Source organism: Elephas maximus, chromosome 3, assembly GCF_024166365.1.
Source record: "Elephas maximus indicus isolate mEleMax1 chromosome 3, mEleMax1 primary haplotype, whole genome shotgun sequence".
Lineage (NCBI taxonomy): Eukaryota > Metazoa > Chordata > Mammalia > Proboscidea > Elephantidae > Elephas > Elephas maximus.
The window spans coordinates 94,810,028-94,829,062 of NC_064821.1; the positions used below are offsets into that span (position 1 = coordinate 94,810,028).

At 35.7% G+C, this 19,035-nt stretch overlaps 1 protein-coding gene across 4 annotated transcripts in view; it reads left to right on the top strand.

Moving 5' to 3' along the window:
- Window positions 1–19,035, top strand: part of OSBPL9 (oxysterol binding protein like 9) — a 176,915-nt gene that overhangs the window by 116,335 nt on the left and 41,545 nt on the right. For all 4 annotated transcript variants that reach the window (XM_049875176.1, XM_049875175.1, XM_049875178.1 and 1 more), the window contains 4 exons: window positions 12,904–12,999; window positions 13,239–13,286; window positions 14,272–14,301; window positions 15,180–15,230. In XM_049875176.1, the coding sequence (XP_049731133.1) occupies window positions 12,904–12,999; window positions 13,239–13,286; window positions 14,272–14,301; window positions 15,180–15,230 (225 nt within the window). The remainder of the gene's footprint in view (window positions 1–12,903; window positions 13,000–13,238; window positions 13,287–14,271; window positions 14,302–15,179; window positions 15,231–19,035) is intronic.

Sequence of the window (19,035 nt, forward strand, 5' to 3'; positions counted from 1 at the left end):
CTTAAATATCTCTTTTGAGGGTCCTCACTTGCCAGAGTCCAACTGCCTGACATGTCCTTTAAGATTAACAATCTGGTCCTAATTTTTCTCTCTGGAGTCTGGACTCAGCTCCAGGAGCTCCATCCAAGGTGTCTACTCTTAACACTGAAATATTTCTCATTTAGAACATGCCATGGTCTCTCATGGCATCTCTTTAAAGTGCTGAAAAGCAAAGATGTCACCTTGAAGACTAAGGTGCATCTGACCCAAGCCATGTGTTTGCAGTTGCCTCATGTGCATGTGAAAGCTGGGCATTGAATAAGGAAGACCAAAGAATTGATGCCTTTGAATTGTGCTGCGGTTGAAGAATATTGATTATACCATGGACTGCCAAAAGAATGAACAAATCTGTCTTGGAAGAAGTACAATCAGAATGCTTTTTAGAAGCAAGGATGGTGAGAGTACGTCTCACCATCTTTGGACATGTTATCAGGAGGAATCAATCCCTGGAGAAGAACATCATGCTTGGTAAAGTAGAGGATCAGCAAAAAAGAGGAAGACCTTCAACGAGATGGATTGACACAGTGGCTACAACATGGGCTCAAGCATAACAATTGTGAGGATGGCACAGGACCAGGCAGTGTTCCATTCTGTTGTACACAGGGTTGCTGTGAGCCGGAACTGACTCAGCGGCACCTAACAACAGCGACATCAACATGGCCTCTCATAATTCTTTGTCCTTTCATAGCCTTTTCCCTCTGCTTAGGATTACCCTACTATCTCTCAACGATGAGTCTTCAATTCTTCCTTTAACACACAGCTTGTATATTACCTTTTCTATGATGTCGTCCCTCCTCTACCCAGAACGAATTAAAGTTGCTCTTATCCTTTGTGTGTTACTGTGACACTTTGTTCATATCTTTGTATTACAGGATACTTTGTTCATATCTCTGTATTACAGCCCTGGTTCGGTTGTGTTACACATTTTTATTCACAGAGCCTGATTCTTACATTAGGCTCTTAATTTCCTGAAGATCATGGAGTTTTGGGCTCATCTTTGTATCCCTAGGCCATTGCCCCAGTCCATTGCTTAGCACATACATAATAGGTGTTCAATGGATGCTTATTAGATGATCAAAATATATGACTTAATAATATCTTAAGTGTGCAAATTTTTGGCTTACTTGTACTGGAGTTAGGTTAATCCCTAAGAGTTGGAAATGTTCACTAGGCCACCAGACTCACTGGTTGCTACCAGAAATGAGAGGGGATTAGAGAAAACGTTTAGAAACAGTGTTATAAGTAGTGGGCCAATTTTCAGGTAAATACCCTCAAATCTATATGATAGCTAACATAGTTGAAAGAATATTAATAATAGTAGACCAGAAAACCCATTGACACTGAGTCGATTCTGTCTGCCTAAATTGGTTCAGTGGTTTTGTTAGTATCATAGGAAAAATAACATGTTGCTGGCTAGAGAAGTTTTTGTAGGGGTGAAATTTGAGCTGATTTGCTATTTTCTCTAATATCCTTAAAAATGTCCTTTAAATATGATAATAGTATCTGACGCATAATAGATATTCAGTAAATATTTGTGTCATGAATGAGTGGTAGTGGTTGCTCTGTGTGTGTGCGTGCATGCAAGATAGATAGCTAGATGAGTAATAGAGCTGTAGTCCTGCTGACATTGAAGTTCATTTATTTATTTCTGGAGACACTTTAAGAACTTAGCTTCTTTACTATATTGACTGAACCACTCATTTTATTTTCTTCCAAAATATGCCATCTCGACCAAGTTGTAATGCTTACTCCATTGTTTCTTTGCATTCTGTACATTCTGGAGCATGTTTTTAAATCTGGTTTCATTTAGTCTTTCTCACTCAATTTCAAGGTTACACTAGATGATAAAGCTTTGCTTGTGTTTTAGCATCCTTTGTCATACTGTTGGAGGAGCTGGGTACAGTTGGAACCTAAATTCTTATTGTGTCTTTTTTTAAATGAAATTAATTTTCTTCGCAGGTGAATAAGTAGACTCCAGATTTTTCCAGTATGGTGAGGTTTTACTCACCAGGAGCTATGGCTGTGTACCTGGAAGTATTGGTTTCACAGAATCTTAGAACTTGGAAGGTATCTTAAAGTTCATCAGCCTATCTTTTATAGTGGAGGAAACTATGCCAGGGAAGTAAAGTGACTTGCTCAAGGTCACACAGCTAGAGATTAGAATAACTAGAATATAGCCCAGAATACTCTTACTCTTTTATTATTTCCCAGAGAGAACCAGGGTGCTGCTCTGGTGAATCACTCTCCATCCATTGCTCACCCCACTCACCAAGCCCGACCGAATCCTTTTTTTAGTTCAGCCACTCATTTTGGTTCACTTGCAGGTTCAGCACGTGGATCTGAAAAATACCATCTTGCATACTTGTCTGAGAGGATATTGTTCCTCATTTGGTCATTGTGCTTTTCAGTCTCTCTTTCTGCTTATGTTAGTCCCTCAGTCTGGGAATGTGCCTTTTCCAGTTGTTCTCCATTTTTCTGCCTGTTGATTCTCTGCCCTTCTCTGCTCTGTGCCCCAGGAGAGAGACCCCTACAGCCTGGGTCACATGGGGCCCTTTGTCCTCTGGCTTCTGGTTGGATTTAGCCAATGGAAAGCAGCAGTGGGAGATGGAAGGGAAGAGAGAACTTTTGGCGGTATTTATTCCTCCTGCTCCTTCCCTACTTTGGCCCAGTTCTGGCAGTGGCTGTGTCCCTACAACTAGCATATCCATTGGGTAGCTCCTCCTTTTCCGTGGCCAGAGCTTGGGATTTCTTTCCTTGTCCCTTCAGGCTTGGGATGGTAAAGGCTTCTTGCCTTCCCTAATTCCTGGGTGCATTAGCATTCCTTGTTAGTTTCCATAACCCTGCCCTCATCTATAAAAAAAACCCAAACCCATTGCCATCAGGTCAGTTCTGACTCGTAGCAACCCTATAGCACAGAGTAGAACTGCCCCATAGAGTGTCCAAGGAGCACCTGGTAGATTTGAACTGCTGACTTTTCGGTTAGCAGCCGTAGCTCTTAACCACTACAACACCAGGGTTTCCCTCTCATCTATAGTCGTTGCATAAAAAAATAAGTTTAAACGTCCTTCATGATTATGCTGTTTCCTACCACGGCCCACTACTGCAGTGTTCCTCCCCCTCCCCATCTCTGTCCAAATTCTGCACTCTCAAACGTTACCTGTGTGAAACTTTTCACATCCTCCTGTCTCCTTTGAATCTCTTAGTCTCTTTTCTCGTAATACTTACTTTACTATGTCATATGAGTTATTTGGAGACAGATGTTTATCTCTAATAAATTTGAAGCAGGGCCTGTACTTGGATTTGAGCACCCCCAAAACATCCAGCACAATGTCATAGTCATAGATGTCAAGTGAATAAATAATAATTGATTCAAAGAGCAGTATGTAAAAATATGCTCATGATAAGACTTGGCATGACAGAAAGAATTTTTAGAGGGACGAGTCAACTGTCATTGGTCATTTATAATTGCTACATCTTGGTTTCTGAAGCCCAACTACCATTTATTTTAATGTCTTTCTCCTTATTCATTTTCTCTCTTTTTCTTAGAAACTCAGCCTTAAAAAAAATTCACAATGTGGGGAAAAGGCCTGTAGTATAATAACTAAACGAGTTGTTTATGATTTTTTTTATGAATACTTTCTAATCTGCAGTAACTTCTAGTTACTTGATGGCTTTTTATGTTTAAATGCCAACCGGTAGCCACAGTGCAGAATTTGCTAATTCATTACAAAATTTTTCCTGAGTACCTGCCATAAACCAAGCACTGTCCTGGGAGATAGAGTAGTGAACAAAGTGAAGTCCTGTTCTCTTGGGCTTATATTCTCATATTTTAGATTGTCTTGGTAGATTTCTAATAAAATTAAACTAAATCAGGGTAATTTTGTATTACGCTTTTTAACAACTTTAGCATAAACCTGTTTCCTTCTGTTTGACATTCACTGGCAGCTAAAATCAAATATACAAAAAAAAGCTTTGGCATATATAATTTCTAAGGGGTAAATGCTGAACCAGTTGTAGAGTCTCTTGTTTTCAATTCAAAGGTTTTTTGATTGTTTTGTGCATGATACAAGCCTTTTCGTGTTATCTGTTGGTCGGACTAGTTTATCATCCAGCTTCCCTTGGGCATTGTTTAATTTATCGTTTTAAGTGTTATATTTTGCGTTACAGAGAGATCCAGTCTTGTTATCAAGTTTTGTTTTTGAAAACATTTCATAATCAAAATTTCAGCAAGTATTCTGAAAGTTCTGTGAGAATTCTGCAGTTATTTTAAAAGCTTAAACCATTACTCAGTTTAAGAATTCATGTGTTTTTGTGAATTTCTTTGAGTAATGTAGTAAATTTCCAAGAAACTTAAATAAAACTTTGGTTTTTGGTGGATCCTTAAAAATGGTGAGACTTTGCTTTCTGAGGTGCTTGCTTTTAAACTGAATGGTAGACAGTAACCTGAGATTGGGGAGGGGAAGAATGTAATTTTTTCATCCTAGCCACTCAGTTTATTTAGATCCTGGAACCACTTAACCTATGGCTTTTAAGAAAGGTATTGTCAGCAGGCCGACCAGCTAGTGTCTCCGAAGAAAAGCTTTGGGTGATTGCCAACGCCACATGGTCAAACAGTGCTTTGTGAGGTGATGTAGTAGGTGTTTTTGTTCTTTATGGATTTGTTTTTTGAACGTTGAGTCATGATCACACTGTTGGCAGAAGTATGTGGAACAAAACCATAGGTATTCTACTTTGTTTTACTGGCCGTTTTTCTTAGCATTTCATTTATTCTAGCGAAGTGGTGATTGTGAAGTGTTAGTACATTTTTGTAACCATGTGATTTACCTTTAAATGTTGTTATAAATTTGTTGCGCTCAATTTTATTTTGCTTAGAAAGGTGTACCTGAGCATTTTCACCATGGCCCAATTTACTCTCTTAAGACATTTTAGGATTTTGTAGATAATTTTAAAGAAAAATGTTAATGACTTTGCTTGCCGGGATACCTCTAAAATTTCTGAAAAACATTTATAGCCTGCACAGTTTTTGAACATTTTTCACATACAGCTTTTGAATTTGAATTGGAAAAGAAGTGCAGTAAAAAGTCAAATAACATTATGTATGAAGTAAAAAAATAAGAGCCCCTGTCTCAAATGTCCCCATTCCTCAGTCCCACTCCCTGTGGTGTTTCGTTTTAATTCAGGTGTGAAATGTGTGTGTATGTGCATGCCTGTGTGTGAATAAAATAAAAATGCAACTTTATGTCTACTTATCTAGCATAAGGTGAGCACTCAGTAATGTTAATCGTCTTGAATTCTGGTATCTATTTTATTTTTGTGGTTAGTTTCTGAATTCAGAGCTTATAAGTAAACTCATGCGTCACTTTAGATTTTGTTATTTCTTTAAAACAGTTATTTGCTGCATTTCTGAAACCTCAGGCAATTTTGTATGCCTTTTGACATTTATGTCTTAAAAATGCTAGTTACATCCATTATAGAAAGGGTGATTGTATATTTTCCAAACTAGGATACTTTTGAGAGTGAAGGAGGCTGCTTGTAGTAATTTTGCTGGGGTGACATGTGTAAACAGGGACTGTACCAGTTTTGTTTCTTATTGTTGCAAATATATATATATGACATGTGCCAGTTCAACATTTTTCAGGTGTACGATTTAGTGATAATGATTACATGAACCATGATATGCAACCATCACTCATAATTGTGACAGCTTTTAGTTCTGACAGTAACTTTTTATGACATTATTGAATAACTTGGGGAGTTTTTGGAAAGACAAGCTATCAAAGATTTAAATAGAGAAAATGGTACAAATCAAAGATTTAAATAGAGAAAGTGGTACAAATCACAAACCTTTACCATGCAGTTGTTCAAGTAACCAAATCAATCAAATCAATTTATGGAAGCAGTTACAGTGTTTTGTTCTGTAAGTCTGTATTAGATGAAGAATAAGCAGTTAGGCTAAGAGCTGTGATTGAAGTTCATGAATTTTGACACTGTTCCTGTACTTGATTCTTGTTTGGCAGAGCAACAAATTTCTCTCACAAATATGTGTGAGCAATTCATAGTTGTTATGTGGCATTTCTTTTTAAAATTGAACATAATATTATGCATAAATTATTTTTGTTCATTAAAGATAAAAGCAATCCTGTTTTTTCAAAGAACTGATGTATGTTCAAAGGTCAGATTTTTTAATGGAAAATAAAAAAGATTTCTTTATAAAGTTTGACTCTTCGTGACCAAAGTAATAAATAAGTACAGTTTACCTTTTGTGGTTCAGGCATAATACCCAATAGTTCTCTGAATATATCATACTGGAATTTTTAACTGATCTGTTTTTCAAACTGTATTTCATCATTTCTTTTATCTGTGGTTAATGCCTTTTTAAATCATTATTTTTTTCTTCAGAGTTCATTAATTTACTGTTTGTTTTCCTTTTTTAAAGTGATGTTAAATACAGTTTAACTTAGGCTTATCTCATTTTCTTGACTGTACATCTTTATTAAGATTGCATGTGGTTTATAGTATTATCCAGTTATTCTTTTTTTTATTATTAAGTCAGATACTCATTGAGTGCCTTCTGTATGTTAGGCACTAAGTAGGGCCTGGGGATGCAGTGGTGAATCCTGGTTATCTAAGGTTCCAAGTTATAAGGGGAAGTAGAACACTACCACTGTGTTACTTTACATTATGGTATTTCATCTGTCCAACGAACTTGAGCGGTTTATTATTATACCCACCTTATAGATGAGAAAATGGAGGTGGAGAATGTATTTTGGCCAGATGACACACATAATTAGGTAGCAAGTTGCAGATTCAGGATTTAAAACTAGCTCAGTCTGACTGAAAGCTTGTGCTCATTTTTACTATGTCAAGCCCCTTCAGATAAAATTTAGATTAATTTTTAATGTCCTTATGCCATGAACTCTTTTCAAATACCATTGTGGTGTAATAGAAAGGTGTAATGGATTTGAAGAGGACTGGGTAGGAATCCAATTAAAAAACAAACAAACAAACAAAATCCCAGCTGGGTGATTTGAGTAAGCACTTCTAAAATAGGGTTACTATCTACCTACCTGACTACAGATGAAATGAGAAAACTTAACAGTATCTAGTGGAGTACTTAAAAAGAGAACCTGATTTGGGCCTTAGATTTATCAGGTCATTGATTTAAATGGAAAAACCTTCCTGAAGTGGAGGAAAGGGTTTAATAATAGGCTCAATTTTATGAACATATTTGAAATGATAATCTTCACTTCAGTTGGTTATTTTTCAGAATTAAAAATTGGTCGAAAGTCTTACCCTCACAACTTCTCTGTATGGCTAAGTCTTGTTTTTCCTTTGGCTGAAGTGGATAAGCCAGAAGGACAATGGGGATTGTAAAAGGTTTCCAAATTTTCAGTAATCCAAGAGGATCACAGATTCATACATCTCACATAATGTCATTGTCTTACTATTTCATGAACCTGAAATACCCCTTTTCACCCTTAACCCAACATTAAGTCATTTGGTAAGAAGATACAATGGTGTCATTTCTATAAAAACTTAGTTTGCTAACTTAAATTTCTAAGGAACAGAAAGGCCATTAAGTTTTTTGGCATAGTTGGTTCTTTTTTTTTTTTTTTAAGCCTGCTACTTGCTGCTCATGTACCTGCTTTTCCTCTGTATAGTTACAGATTTTTTTTTTTCTCTTATTCCTTTACTTAATTATTAATGTCAAACTCACAGCATGGTAACTTTCTATTCTCTCTTTTCCTTACCTTTATGGAAGATCAGTACCACACTTGCTTTTTTCCAGTCTTCTGGTATCTCTCCAGTTCTTGAATTTTCAAAAATAATTGTAAGTGATTCAATTGTAAGTATTCCCTCTACTTCTTTCATTGGATATCTGTGATGCATGTCACCTCACACTGCTAACTGTGAACATAAACTTTCCAAATACATTCATATTTTAATCAAAATGACTTTTCTGCAGAGTTTTCATGCTTTAATTATAGGGTATATGTTTTGCAAATTTTTTCTTTTAATCATCTGCTTTTGTCAGATTCATGCTATTCATTTTTCATTAGAAGGCTTGCTTTCTTTGGTGTTTTTCCTTTGTTAAATTTTAAAGCTGTTGCTCTCTTACAGTTCTACTGATAACTTACCGTTTTCTCGTTATTCTGAACTTATCTGTGAGACTCACATGAAGTAATTCTTTTATATCCAATATACGTTTCCTCTTTTTGCAATATTTTCATTACATACTATTTTGTCCTGTATATATAAAAAAAAAAAACTGAATATAGGTTACTTTTTGATATGAAAATACTCATTTATGAATTTTTTTACAATATTATTACTCAGCCATAGCCTTTCATATTTTATAGTATTCTTCTCAGTTCTTTAAGTCACCCATAAAAAAACCAAACCCATTGCTGTCGAGTCTATTCTGACTTACAGTGATGCTAAAGAAGAGAGTAGAACTGCCCCATAGGGTTTCCAAGGAGCTCCTGCTAGATTTAACTGCCGATCTTTTGGTTAGCAGCCATACATTTCTTAATTTCCTGATTCTGACCTCAAGAAGACCTTCAACCATTTTTGGCCACCTTTACCTCTGGTATTCATTATCCTTCCTCTATCAGCAGGAATTACTTTAAAAGCTGTTACTCCCTGCTTCAAAAATTGCTTCCTGTGCACTTTTACACACAGGAGTGTCTCCAAAGCAGCTAAAAGTCAGTGTATTTCAGACAGTTTTAAGAACTTTCCTTGCAATATTCTTCTTTTTAATGAGGGTGAAGCATTTGGTTATGTGTATGTGTAAAGTATAAATAGTGTTTAATGTCCTGTCTAAAGTCATTAGCAGGAATTGATTTACTTTTACTGACGTTTGTTAGCTTTGAAGTGCCTTCTGAGAAGAGAAAAGCAGTGCTTCTCAACATAAATATTAGAAAGAGGTTAGGAAACACTGATGATACACAGTTCTGAGGCAGTTTGATATTTTTCTACCAGTGAAGGTACTATTTTAGAAATCCCCCTTAAGATGGGCCAGATGTGACTATGTGTACATATGCGTGTTTTAAACTGGATACATAGATCCTGGCCAGTTAAATGGAATCATCTGTTACTTTTCTTAACCTTATCTATTTTAGCTTCTTTGGTATAGGTAAATATTCTTGAAAACTGGAGGCTGTTTTGTTTTTAGCATACATGCCACATAGTGATATTTTTCCTTTGCATTTTTTTTTTTTTGTCGCCGTTTTAATGGGTAGGTTGAGGTTTAATTTCTGTTGAGTTTCTTTTGATTTAATTTATTACATCACAGACCATTTTGTTTTTATTTCCCTATGATAGTTGTGTTTAGGCTTTAAATGAATTCATACAAAAATCATCAAATTTTAGAACTATGGCTTATCAACCTCTTTGATCCTAACTGAAGAATGCAACATAATCACTTCAGTTACTACTGAAGGACATGGACAAAAGAAGGAAAAAAACACAAGAGTGCGAGGGGGTAGTTGAGAAGGGGAGGGAAAACAGAGAATGGAAAGGCAAGACACATCCAGGGAGAAGTCACAGGGAAGACTGGTATCATGGTACCAGCAGTTGCTACACACTTCAACCAGTGCCACATGTATTCATTCAGCACTGAGGTAGCCCTGGGGATATAATGATTAATGAAGGGCACAGCTCTTGCCCTCATGGAGTTTATAATCCTTCAAAGAAGTCAGTCAAATAATTACGATGTAATAAATGTTACATAGGGGAAGAGTGCTCAAATGTATATCTACTTGACTTCCAACTTCTTGTCTCAAGAGCTAGTGTAAGATGTTGCTGTAAGAAGTATGAAATCAGCTGTGTCTTAAAGGGGCTGCTGAGTTCTCTCAGTTCTTTCAAAGGAAGACAGACCACTCTTAACATGGTAAAGGACTGTATTCTATTTTTATGATCTCTTTTAAAATAAAACTCTTTTAAAAATGATTCATATGAGTAAGTGTAGTGCCTTAATATTCTAAATGTTAAATAGAAAGAGAAACAGTTACGACTTTAAGTGAAATTTTATATAAAATCGTCTACATTAGAAGATAATGAGTTCCTCATCTCTTAAGTTTTTCAAGCAAAGACTAGATGACTTTCAAAGATGTAATAGTAACTTCTGTGAGTGGTAAATTGGACTAGGTGACTTAGATTATATAGTGACACTTGTGGTTCTTTCTCCTAGTGTATCATTCTTAGTTGAGAAAACAATTACTATAAACTGCTTAGCTGTGTTATTGATAAATTCGTACATGCTCTATTATTGATTGCAACTGGGGCAACTATATGCATAGTGTTTTCTTTTTAAGTACACCAAAGATTTATGGGTTACTATGCAAGACGTTAGGCCAATTGCTGGGATTTTAAGCTGATAACTGTCGTTATAAAACTCCCAGTATATACATTACCTAAAGAAAGATGGATTGGTTAGTAGATCTTTGACTTGGATGATGTGAAGTATGTAGTTTATTTTAAGTGTAAGGAATGTTGTAGAAGACTACCTGGAGGCAGACATATGATTGCAGCAACATCAAAGCGTTGCTTTTTGAAGAGTTAACTTAGGTGGGTTTAACATCTCAGTAATTTAAATTTGTTCCCCATTATTCACTGGAAGATTTTTAATTGGGTAGTGATTTATTCAAAGAGACATGTTAATTAGATTTTTATAGTGGTCGTTCTAAATGGATTTAGAAGAGGGAAAATTCTTAAAGATTGCATTTTCCTCTTGATTTAGAGACTTCATTTATGAATATGTCATTGCCCTTTTTTTAAATATTTAGCAAGAACAGTGTATTTAGTTGATATTAACTTGATAGTTAAATTTTTTATGATTGTGTTATATTGCTTTATGAAACAAAACAAAAAAACCAACCCAAATAGTCCATCTAATTTTTATGTGGTACAGTAGCATGGAAAGAAATTGCTTCCTTCTTTCATACTGCCAAACCAAAACCCATGGCTGTTAATTCTGACTCATAGTGACTCTGTAGTACAGAGTAGAAGTACCCCGCAGGGTTTCCAAGGAGCGGCTGGTGGATGCAAACTGGTGACCTTTTAGTTAGCAGCCGAACTCTTAAGCACTGTGCCACTACAGCTTCTTTCGTAGTACAGTACTGTCGTATCTCTGAAATGTGATGTGTTTATCTCTTCTCCATTTTTTATCATCACATTTAACATCACTCATTAGGAAGGGCTTTCAATACTCATTTCAACATCTATGTTAAAAAAAAAACAAACCACATATACCAAAAAAAACCCTAGACAGCTTTAGCTTTATCACCTTTGAATTTGGGAGAAAAAAAAAATTACAAGATAAGTTGATTTTTTTCCCCATGAACTCAACAGGACTTAGGTTTTTAATGTTTTGATTCAGAATTTGAATTTTATTTTGGGAAAAGTAACAATAGTAAAAGTAGTAATTGATAGTGTTAGTAATAGTAGTCTTTAGTAGAGGCAGTAGCTGCAGTACTAATAATCGTAGAAGGAGAACGCCTGTATTTGGCAGATAAGAAAACAGAAGCTTAGAGAGCCATTCCGGATCTTGTTCATGGTCATACAGTTTGTTAGTGGCAGAGCTGGAATTAGTAACTAGGTTTGCAAACCCATTGTTGTTTTCATAATATCATACCTTCTCAATTTGGGGTTTTGAGATAATGGATGTGAAAGTGTTTTAAAAGTGATAGTGTTTTGCAAAGATGAGGTATAGATATAATATGAAATGAAGTTTGGCTTCAGTTTACTTAAATGGAGAATGTGAAATTGATCATACTTTGGCTGATAAAAGAAGTAACATTCAAAGACAGTGGCAAGTGAAGGTCAAGTTTGAGGTGGGTGTGTTGAACCCCTGTATTTCACCCTTTCACCCATTTAGTACAGAGATTTGTGATTAGGCTGGGATTGTGACATTAGCTTTTTCCCCTGCTGCACTGCATGACAGCTGGGCATGCAGATGTGGCAAGCTGGTAGTCTTTTTTTGTTCTCCAGCTCTTTTGTCTTTGGTACCCAGGATATGTGTTTTTTGAGTCAGAGATAATTAAGAACTCAAACTATTCTTTTGGGTAAAGTTAAAACAGGAATCCTGTGTTCTTGAAGCTTAAAATTTTAAGTGTACAAAAAAGTAGGACATGCAAATGCTAGACTGTTAAACTGAGAAGTAAGTGGGCCCTCTAAATAAACAAACATTTATACCATGTCCAGGGTGTAGTGTTCATGCCAAGGGTGAGCATGGGTCAGGAAGTTGATTAAGAAAAGTGTTGTCACTTTCACTTGGAGAGGGGCATCTTCATAGAAGAGGTGAGAATTTCATGTCCCTCTCTCCCCCACCCCTTCTCTTTTCTTTCTTTCCCTAGCAGGAAAAGAAAAAAAAAAAAAAATTTTTTTTTTTTTTTTTTTAAAGGAGGGAGGAAAACTTCGAAACTGATGGGGTAGGTTAGGGAATGGGAGAACTGAGTAGTGACTATGAAATTAAATGAAAGGACTGGAGGAACGAGTTAAACGTGTAATACTGTATATGATACTATATATAAAATACTATTTATATATATTAGCTGAATTACTGTCACCCTGGAGGTGACTGGCATCCTTTACAGGGCTTTTGGGAGAGAAGAAAGTGAGTTTGAAGAGCAGGGTAAATTCTAATTTGAGCAGCAGCACTTGAAACTGATGAGAGGGGAGTAGTGCTAGAAGTCGATGAGGGAGATTCTTAGAGAATTTAGGAACACTTAAGTAGACCTATTTGCATAGAAGTACTATTTTCATTTTAGAAATTAAAATGTCGTCAGGTGTGAGGGATTTTGTGTGCTATTAAATACTGGTTGGACACTGCTTGATTCATTGCAATTTCTCTTTTTTTCCTAGGGTTTGGATTCAGGATTTGTTCCAAGTGTCCAAGACTTTGATAAGAAACTTACAGAAGCTGATGCTTACCTACAAATCTTGATAGAACAATTAAAGGTATAGCGGATTAGTTTATATATTGGATTGATACAAAGGAGTAAGTGATGTCACTGAGCTTGATTTTGAGTAAAAATAGTTACTTGAAAAAATATATATTATCTTGAAAATTCATATAAATCATCCCTGGAAGAAATGTGTTTAAGAACTGAAGTATGCTTTTCTATATTTAGTAAGTATGTACATGTAGTAAAGTAGTTCAGTACTATAACCTTTTTTTTTGTTTTTAAATTTTGTAGCTCTTTGATGACAAGCTTCAAAACTGCAAAGATGATGAACAGAGAAAGGTAACCTTTATAACCGTGTTTTTGACTTTTTTATTTTCAAATCCGAGAGTCTTCTGGAGAAGTAATAGAAGGATCTCAGTGTTTTGACTGTTTGACCTATTATAATAGTACTGCTGTATGGACCTCGAGTAGGGTTTTCTAGTGATTTTCTGTTATGGTTTGAAAAGGGTAATGCACAAAATTTTAATGTAATACCCCTTTTAATTTTAAGTACCCAATTCCTAGGAGTATGTTCTTTCCTCTTCAGAGTGAAGGTGGAAAGTTATTTTATTAAATTTACCTGTGATCACTTCAGATATTAATAAACTAACCATCAAGAATTTTCTGAATAAACAAGAAGCCACAGATGAGAAAAAAAATGAATACTGCTTTAGTTATACTCTTTCCTTCCCCTCCTCCCTGCCCCTCCATTGGATTTTGGACAGCTGTTATTTAGTTTAAATATTGTTTTCTTTTCTTCTTTTATAAACTTTTTTTTCTCTCTTTGACTAGACTTTCTGATGTAATCGTTTATTTTTTCCTTATTTGACTCTTTTTTACTTGTAGTAGCAGTAACTCAAGTTCAATTCACCTTCAGTACCTAGTTTTGGAATTTAGTCCCATGTTGTTTCTAATCAGCTTAGCAACATTAAGATGACACTAAGATATAAGCATTTTTTAATTCCATAGTAAAATCTATAGAAAAGGTAAAACTTATTTTCAGGTAAGGAATGAATGTGTTAATTATCCTTATAAAACTTGAATTGAATCACATGAATTTTGTTTTAGAGGGTTTAATCCATGGAATATCTGGAATTTTTATGTAAATATTAGATGTAAACAAAAATGAAATTAACAAAAAACACCTCCCTTCCCAACTTGCCTGTTCTCACATGCAGCAGTGAGTACATTTTGGTAAAATTCTTTAAATGACTAACCAGTAGAAAAATGATGATACCTTTTTGTGTTTCCGATTACTTCTACTTAAACTTATTATTTTTTACAGAAAATTGAAACTCTCAAAGAGACAACAAATGTAAGTCATGTGTTCAGGAAACTCTGGCTTTGCACTAGGAAGTGCATTAGATGTTACTTCTATTTTAAGCTGCTGTTAATAAGAGCAATTGAAATTTTAATTTTCTTGCATTTTTACTAGGGTGTTTTAAGAATCGTATTATTTTCCGAAGAAATTTAAACAAACAGAATAACCCCTTTAATTGAAATTGACTTCCTGTACCATTGTATCTGTTTGTGGTCTTGCCTGTTTGAGACCTTTGGATAAAAGATATCATTCATGCACAAAGTATGTTTTTTTATAATTAAAATAGATTATAATTCAGGTCTTTGATGTACTGACCTTCTGGCACTATATAATGGGCTGCTAATGAGATTTGTATTTTGAAAAAAATAGTTCAAACAGACAAAATAGCATTTCAGGCCTACAAATATTTTGACAGGATCCTTTCCTCTCCATACTTAGAGATAAGTCTTGAGTAAAAACCCGTTGCCGTCCAGTCGATTCAGACTCATAGCGACCCTGCAGGACAGGGTAGAACCGCCCCATACGGTTCCCAGGGAGCGCCTGGTGGACTTAGGAATTTACGTCAGAGTTGCTGCTGTCGATCTAAGAATTCAGGAGTCAGTCAGACTCAAAAGCCTTTCTGTTCGAAGTGTTGAAAACCCATTTAGACGTTAGTGTAAATTAACAATTTTTTGGCATTCCTTAACAATTCATAGAATTACTACTGTATGACATCATTTGCCATTGAGTAGTTCTTGTCTAGTATAAATGTCAAACCTGTACATTTGAACTGACTTAAAAAATATGTATATATATATATGTATTTTAAGCTTTAACCGCATGTGACCATTTTATTGGGGGCAAGATTCTAAAATCAGTGATTTGTGTTTTAGAACATGGTAGAATCAATTAAACACTGCATTGTGCTGCTGCAGATTGCTAAAGTAAGTAAATTTTACTTTTGACTTCATTTAATGGGGTATAAAGTTATAATGGAAACTTTATCTTTAATAGCCAAAAAATTCAGTTCTGAAATATATTACCTTTCCCTAGTAATCTATATCGTGAACTTCCTGGTACTGTTGAACAAGTTTTATGTTTGGCTGTTATCTTACCTGCATGTGCCTTTTTGTGATAAGATAATTTTTGGTGGTGGATGGGAAAGAGGTGAGTATGTTTGAATGACTTACCTGTTCCTTCCATTTTGTCTATTATCATTACTGCTTGCAACAGAGACATATTTTGTAAAAATCTTTTACAAAAAGAGTTTTGTTTAGGAAATAAGGGAATTAAGTTTTAGTAGAGTCCTTTTTCTTATCCATAATGAAACACATAATAGAGATACGTTTTTTAAATTTTTCTTTGTTGTAGATCTTTTCCTGGTACGGAATTATATTAAAGAACTGCACTTTAATAGCTGTTCTAATTTATGAAATAAGATATATTTTGAATTACTGTGGGTTCAAAAACGTATGGATATTGTCAGCTTTTCTGAGAAATTTTGGTTTATTCAACCTAAATATATATTGCTTGAAATTTTGAGAAACAAGAATTTTATTGTTTGAGAATAAGAATTTAATTCTGTTTTTCATTATTTCTGCCTGATTGCACTCGCATTCTTCCAGCCAGTGGCTAGAATGATGTGGGCGGACAGCTCAGCAGCCAAGTTTGGAAATTCTGTTTTGTGTGTGTTTTAAATTACTGGCCCATTTTACTTATTCAGTTGCATGTGTTTATTTGCCCAATAATAGACACTTTTTACCTAGCATTATTAATGATAATAATAGACATTCCATTTATGCTTAGATAATAAGGATATTCAGCTTATAAACTAAAGAAGCCAATATCATTTTCTTTTGAGACCAGATTCAATATTATACTTAAAGTGTCACAACTTCAGGGCTTAGATTGTCTTTCTAGATATTCTTGACCACTGTGCCTGATTTCCTATGTAATTATCTAATTTTCTTATCTACATCTGTGGATCAGAATATTTTCTAAAGCTTCAGAAGGGGAGGATAGGGTTGGAGACATGAATGGGTTTTTATTTTTCTTGGTTGTGAAATTACATAAGTGGAGGAGTACCTACAGGTACCCAAAAACCTGTATATTGAGAACCAGTAAATGATACCTTGTCCAGTGTGAGTAGGTATCTTAGGACATTCATACTGCCTTCTTTAGATGATTGAGAAAGTAGAAGAGTTTATAGAGTATTTAGGCCAGTTTGGGTGGTCTGCAAAAATCTTCCAGAACTTAATTAGTTGTAAATCGGGGCAGCCCAGCCCCTTTGAATATAAAGTAGGAAATTATGTAGATAACGCTCATCTTTTAGCCACCATCAAGAACAATTTTGGTGTCACGTCCCTGGAATGAATTTCAATTCAAATTACAAAAGCTCCTTTCCAGAATTTTCTGTAATGTAATCTGTACCTGCTACCTAATTATTTTAGCCAGTTTAATAGACACTTCAGGGTCCTTCAGAATAGTTAACTTGGACCAGGTGAATGGAGTTTGGCTTTTTAGTTTTTTCCGGGAGGAAGTTTTATTGTTGTAAATGTTATGTGCAAATACCACCCTCAGATTATTTGTGTACCTTGTACGAACTCTGTGTGTATCTTTAAACCTAATTTAGGCATAAAACAGGTCATGTCTCTTGCCTGCTCAAGTTCCACTAATGGTTCCCCACTTCACTTGGAATAAAATATAAGCTACTCACCGTAATTTAACATCATTTGTGGTACCTCTGCCCTCTCACCTAATGTTAAACTCTCGATTGACAATACCATTCCAACAACACTGGCCTGTTTTCTTTTTTCTCGAACAGGCCACGCTTTTTTCTGCTTCAGGATTTGTACTTGCTTTTCCTTCTACCTGAAAGACATTTTCCGCTCATTTAAATTTCTGCCCACACATCACCTTTTCGGAGAGACTTTCCTGACTAAAATAATCTGCCCCCCCCGCCCCACATTTTCTTCGTGGCCCTGTATCACTAGCCTAATTTACATAATATATTTGCGCATTTACCTGTCTGTACACCAGGATGTGATTGATCTCCATGACGACTTTGTCTTATTTACCACTGTGGCTTCAGTGCCTAGAACAATTGCCTGCCACGTAGTAGGTACCTGATAAATAATTGTGAGTTGTTGAATGCGCTTTTCTAATGCATAATTTTCAATGGTTGCATGGTTTAGTGTTTTCATTATATGTATGATTTTTTTAATTCAGCTAGCTCTGTTGTTAATCACTTACGATGTACTGTGATGAACAGAGTAGAGCTGCCCCCATAGGGTTTCCAAGGAGTGCCTGGTGGATTTGAACTGCCAACCTTTTGGTTAGCAGCTGTAGCTCGTAACCACTACACCACCAGGGTTTCCATGATTAAGATACAGGAATTTTGAATAGTTATGAGAGGCAGCCTACCATAACCTTTGAAAGCGTGGGCTCTGGAGCCAGACTGCTTGGGTTTGAATCCCAGCTCTACCACTTGAACAAGCTTATCATGTCTGTGCCTTGGTTTCCTCATATATAAAATGAGGATAATAGCAGTACTTGTTTTTTAGTGATACTGTGAGTGTTAAATTAGCATTTATAATGCTCTTAATACGAGGCATGTAATAAACGCTTAATAAATGTTTGTTAAATTGAAAATAATTTGGGAGAGCCTAAATTTTAAAGTATCAATATGTGTTGTTGAAAATAGGAGAAATTCCATCTACTACTGATAGGAATATAAATTGTTGTAGCCCCTTTGGAGGATTATTCTTGACTGGCAGGTTAATAAAACACTGGAATCAGCTACTTTGAAGAAGATAATGCCATCTGAGACCTCAAAAGGATGTAAGATGATAGCTAATTTGATACCATTTTTGTTTTGGACTGATTTGGTATTAGAGGCAGCATGCTGTATATAGAATTTGGACCTTCCAGTTTTGATCGTTGCATTTTAACTGCAGTGACCAAAAGCTTACGTGTAAAGGCTCTCCTGTCTAAATTAGTGCGTTGGTCCCCCAAATCTGCTAAACATTGGAATCATCTGGGAATATAAAAACTTTGATGCCTGGCTTCCACTTCAAGAGTTGGGGGCGGGGGGGGCTAAAATATATATAACAAAATTTGCCATGTTAACTATTTTTAAGTGTACAATTCAGTGACATTAATTACATTCACAATGTTTGCACCCATCACCACTGTTTTCCAAAATTTTTTTCATCACACCAAACAGAAACTCAGTACCCTTTAATCACTAACTCCACAGTTCACCTTCTCCATCTCTGATAACCGCTAATAAAATTTATCTCAATGCATTTATTTGCCTATTCTAGACATTTCATCTAAGTGCTAGCCCTAGACATTCTGGTTTAATTGGTATGGGGTGTGACCTGGGCATTGGGACTTTTCAAACTACCAGGTGATTCCATTGTGCAGCAAAGGTTGGGCACCACTTGGCAGGTGGGCTGTGTTGTCACAGAAGACCTCATTCTTCATTTGTGCTCTTGATGGAGACAGCTTGTGTTCCACTCATGGGGAACTGGGGGATGGAAAGTGGAGATGATCAGGGAGGCTTCTGCAGCTGGGGACTTGGCCAAGTCTTTATGTAGATCACGGTTTTATGACCACATACCACAGCTTATAAGCATTGTTATAATTGCCTGTGTGCTTACTTGACTGTGCTTTTCCGTAGAACAATTTTTGCATTATTTACAAATAACTACTGAATTTAAAGAGACATGGTATGCTAGACACCCT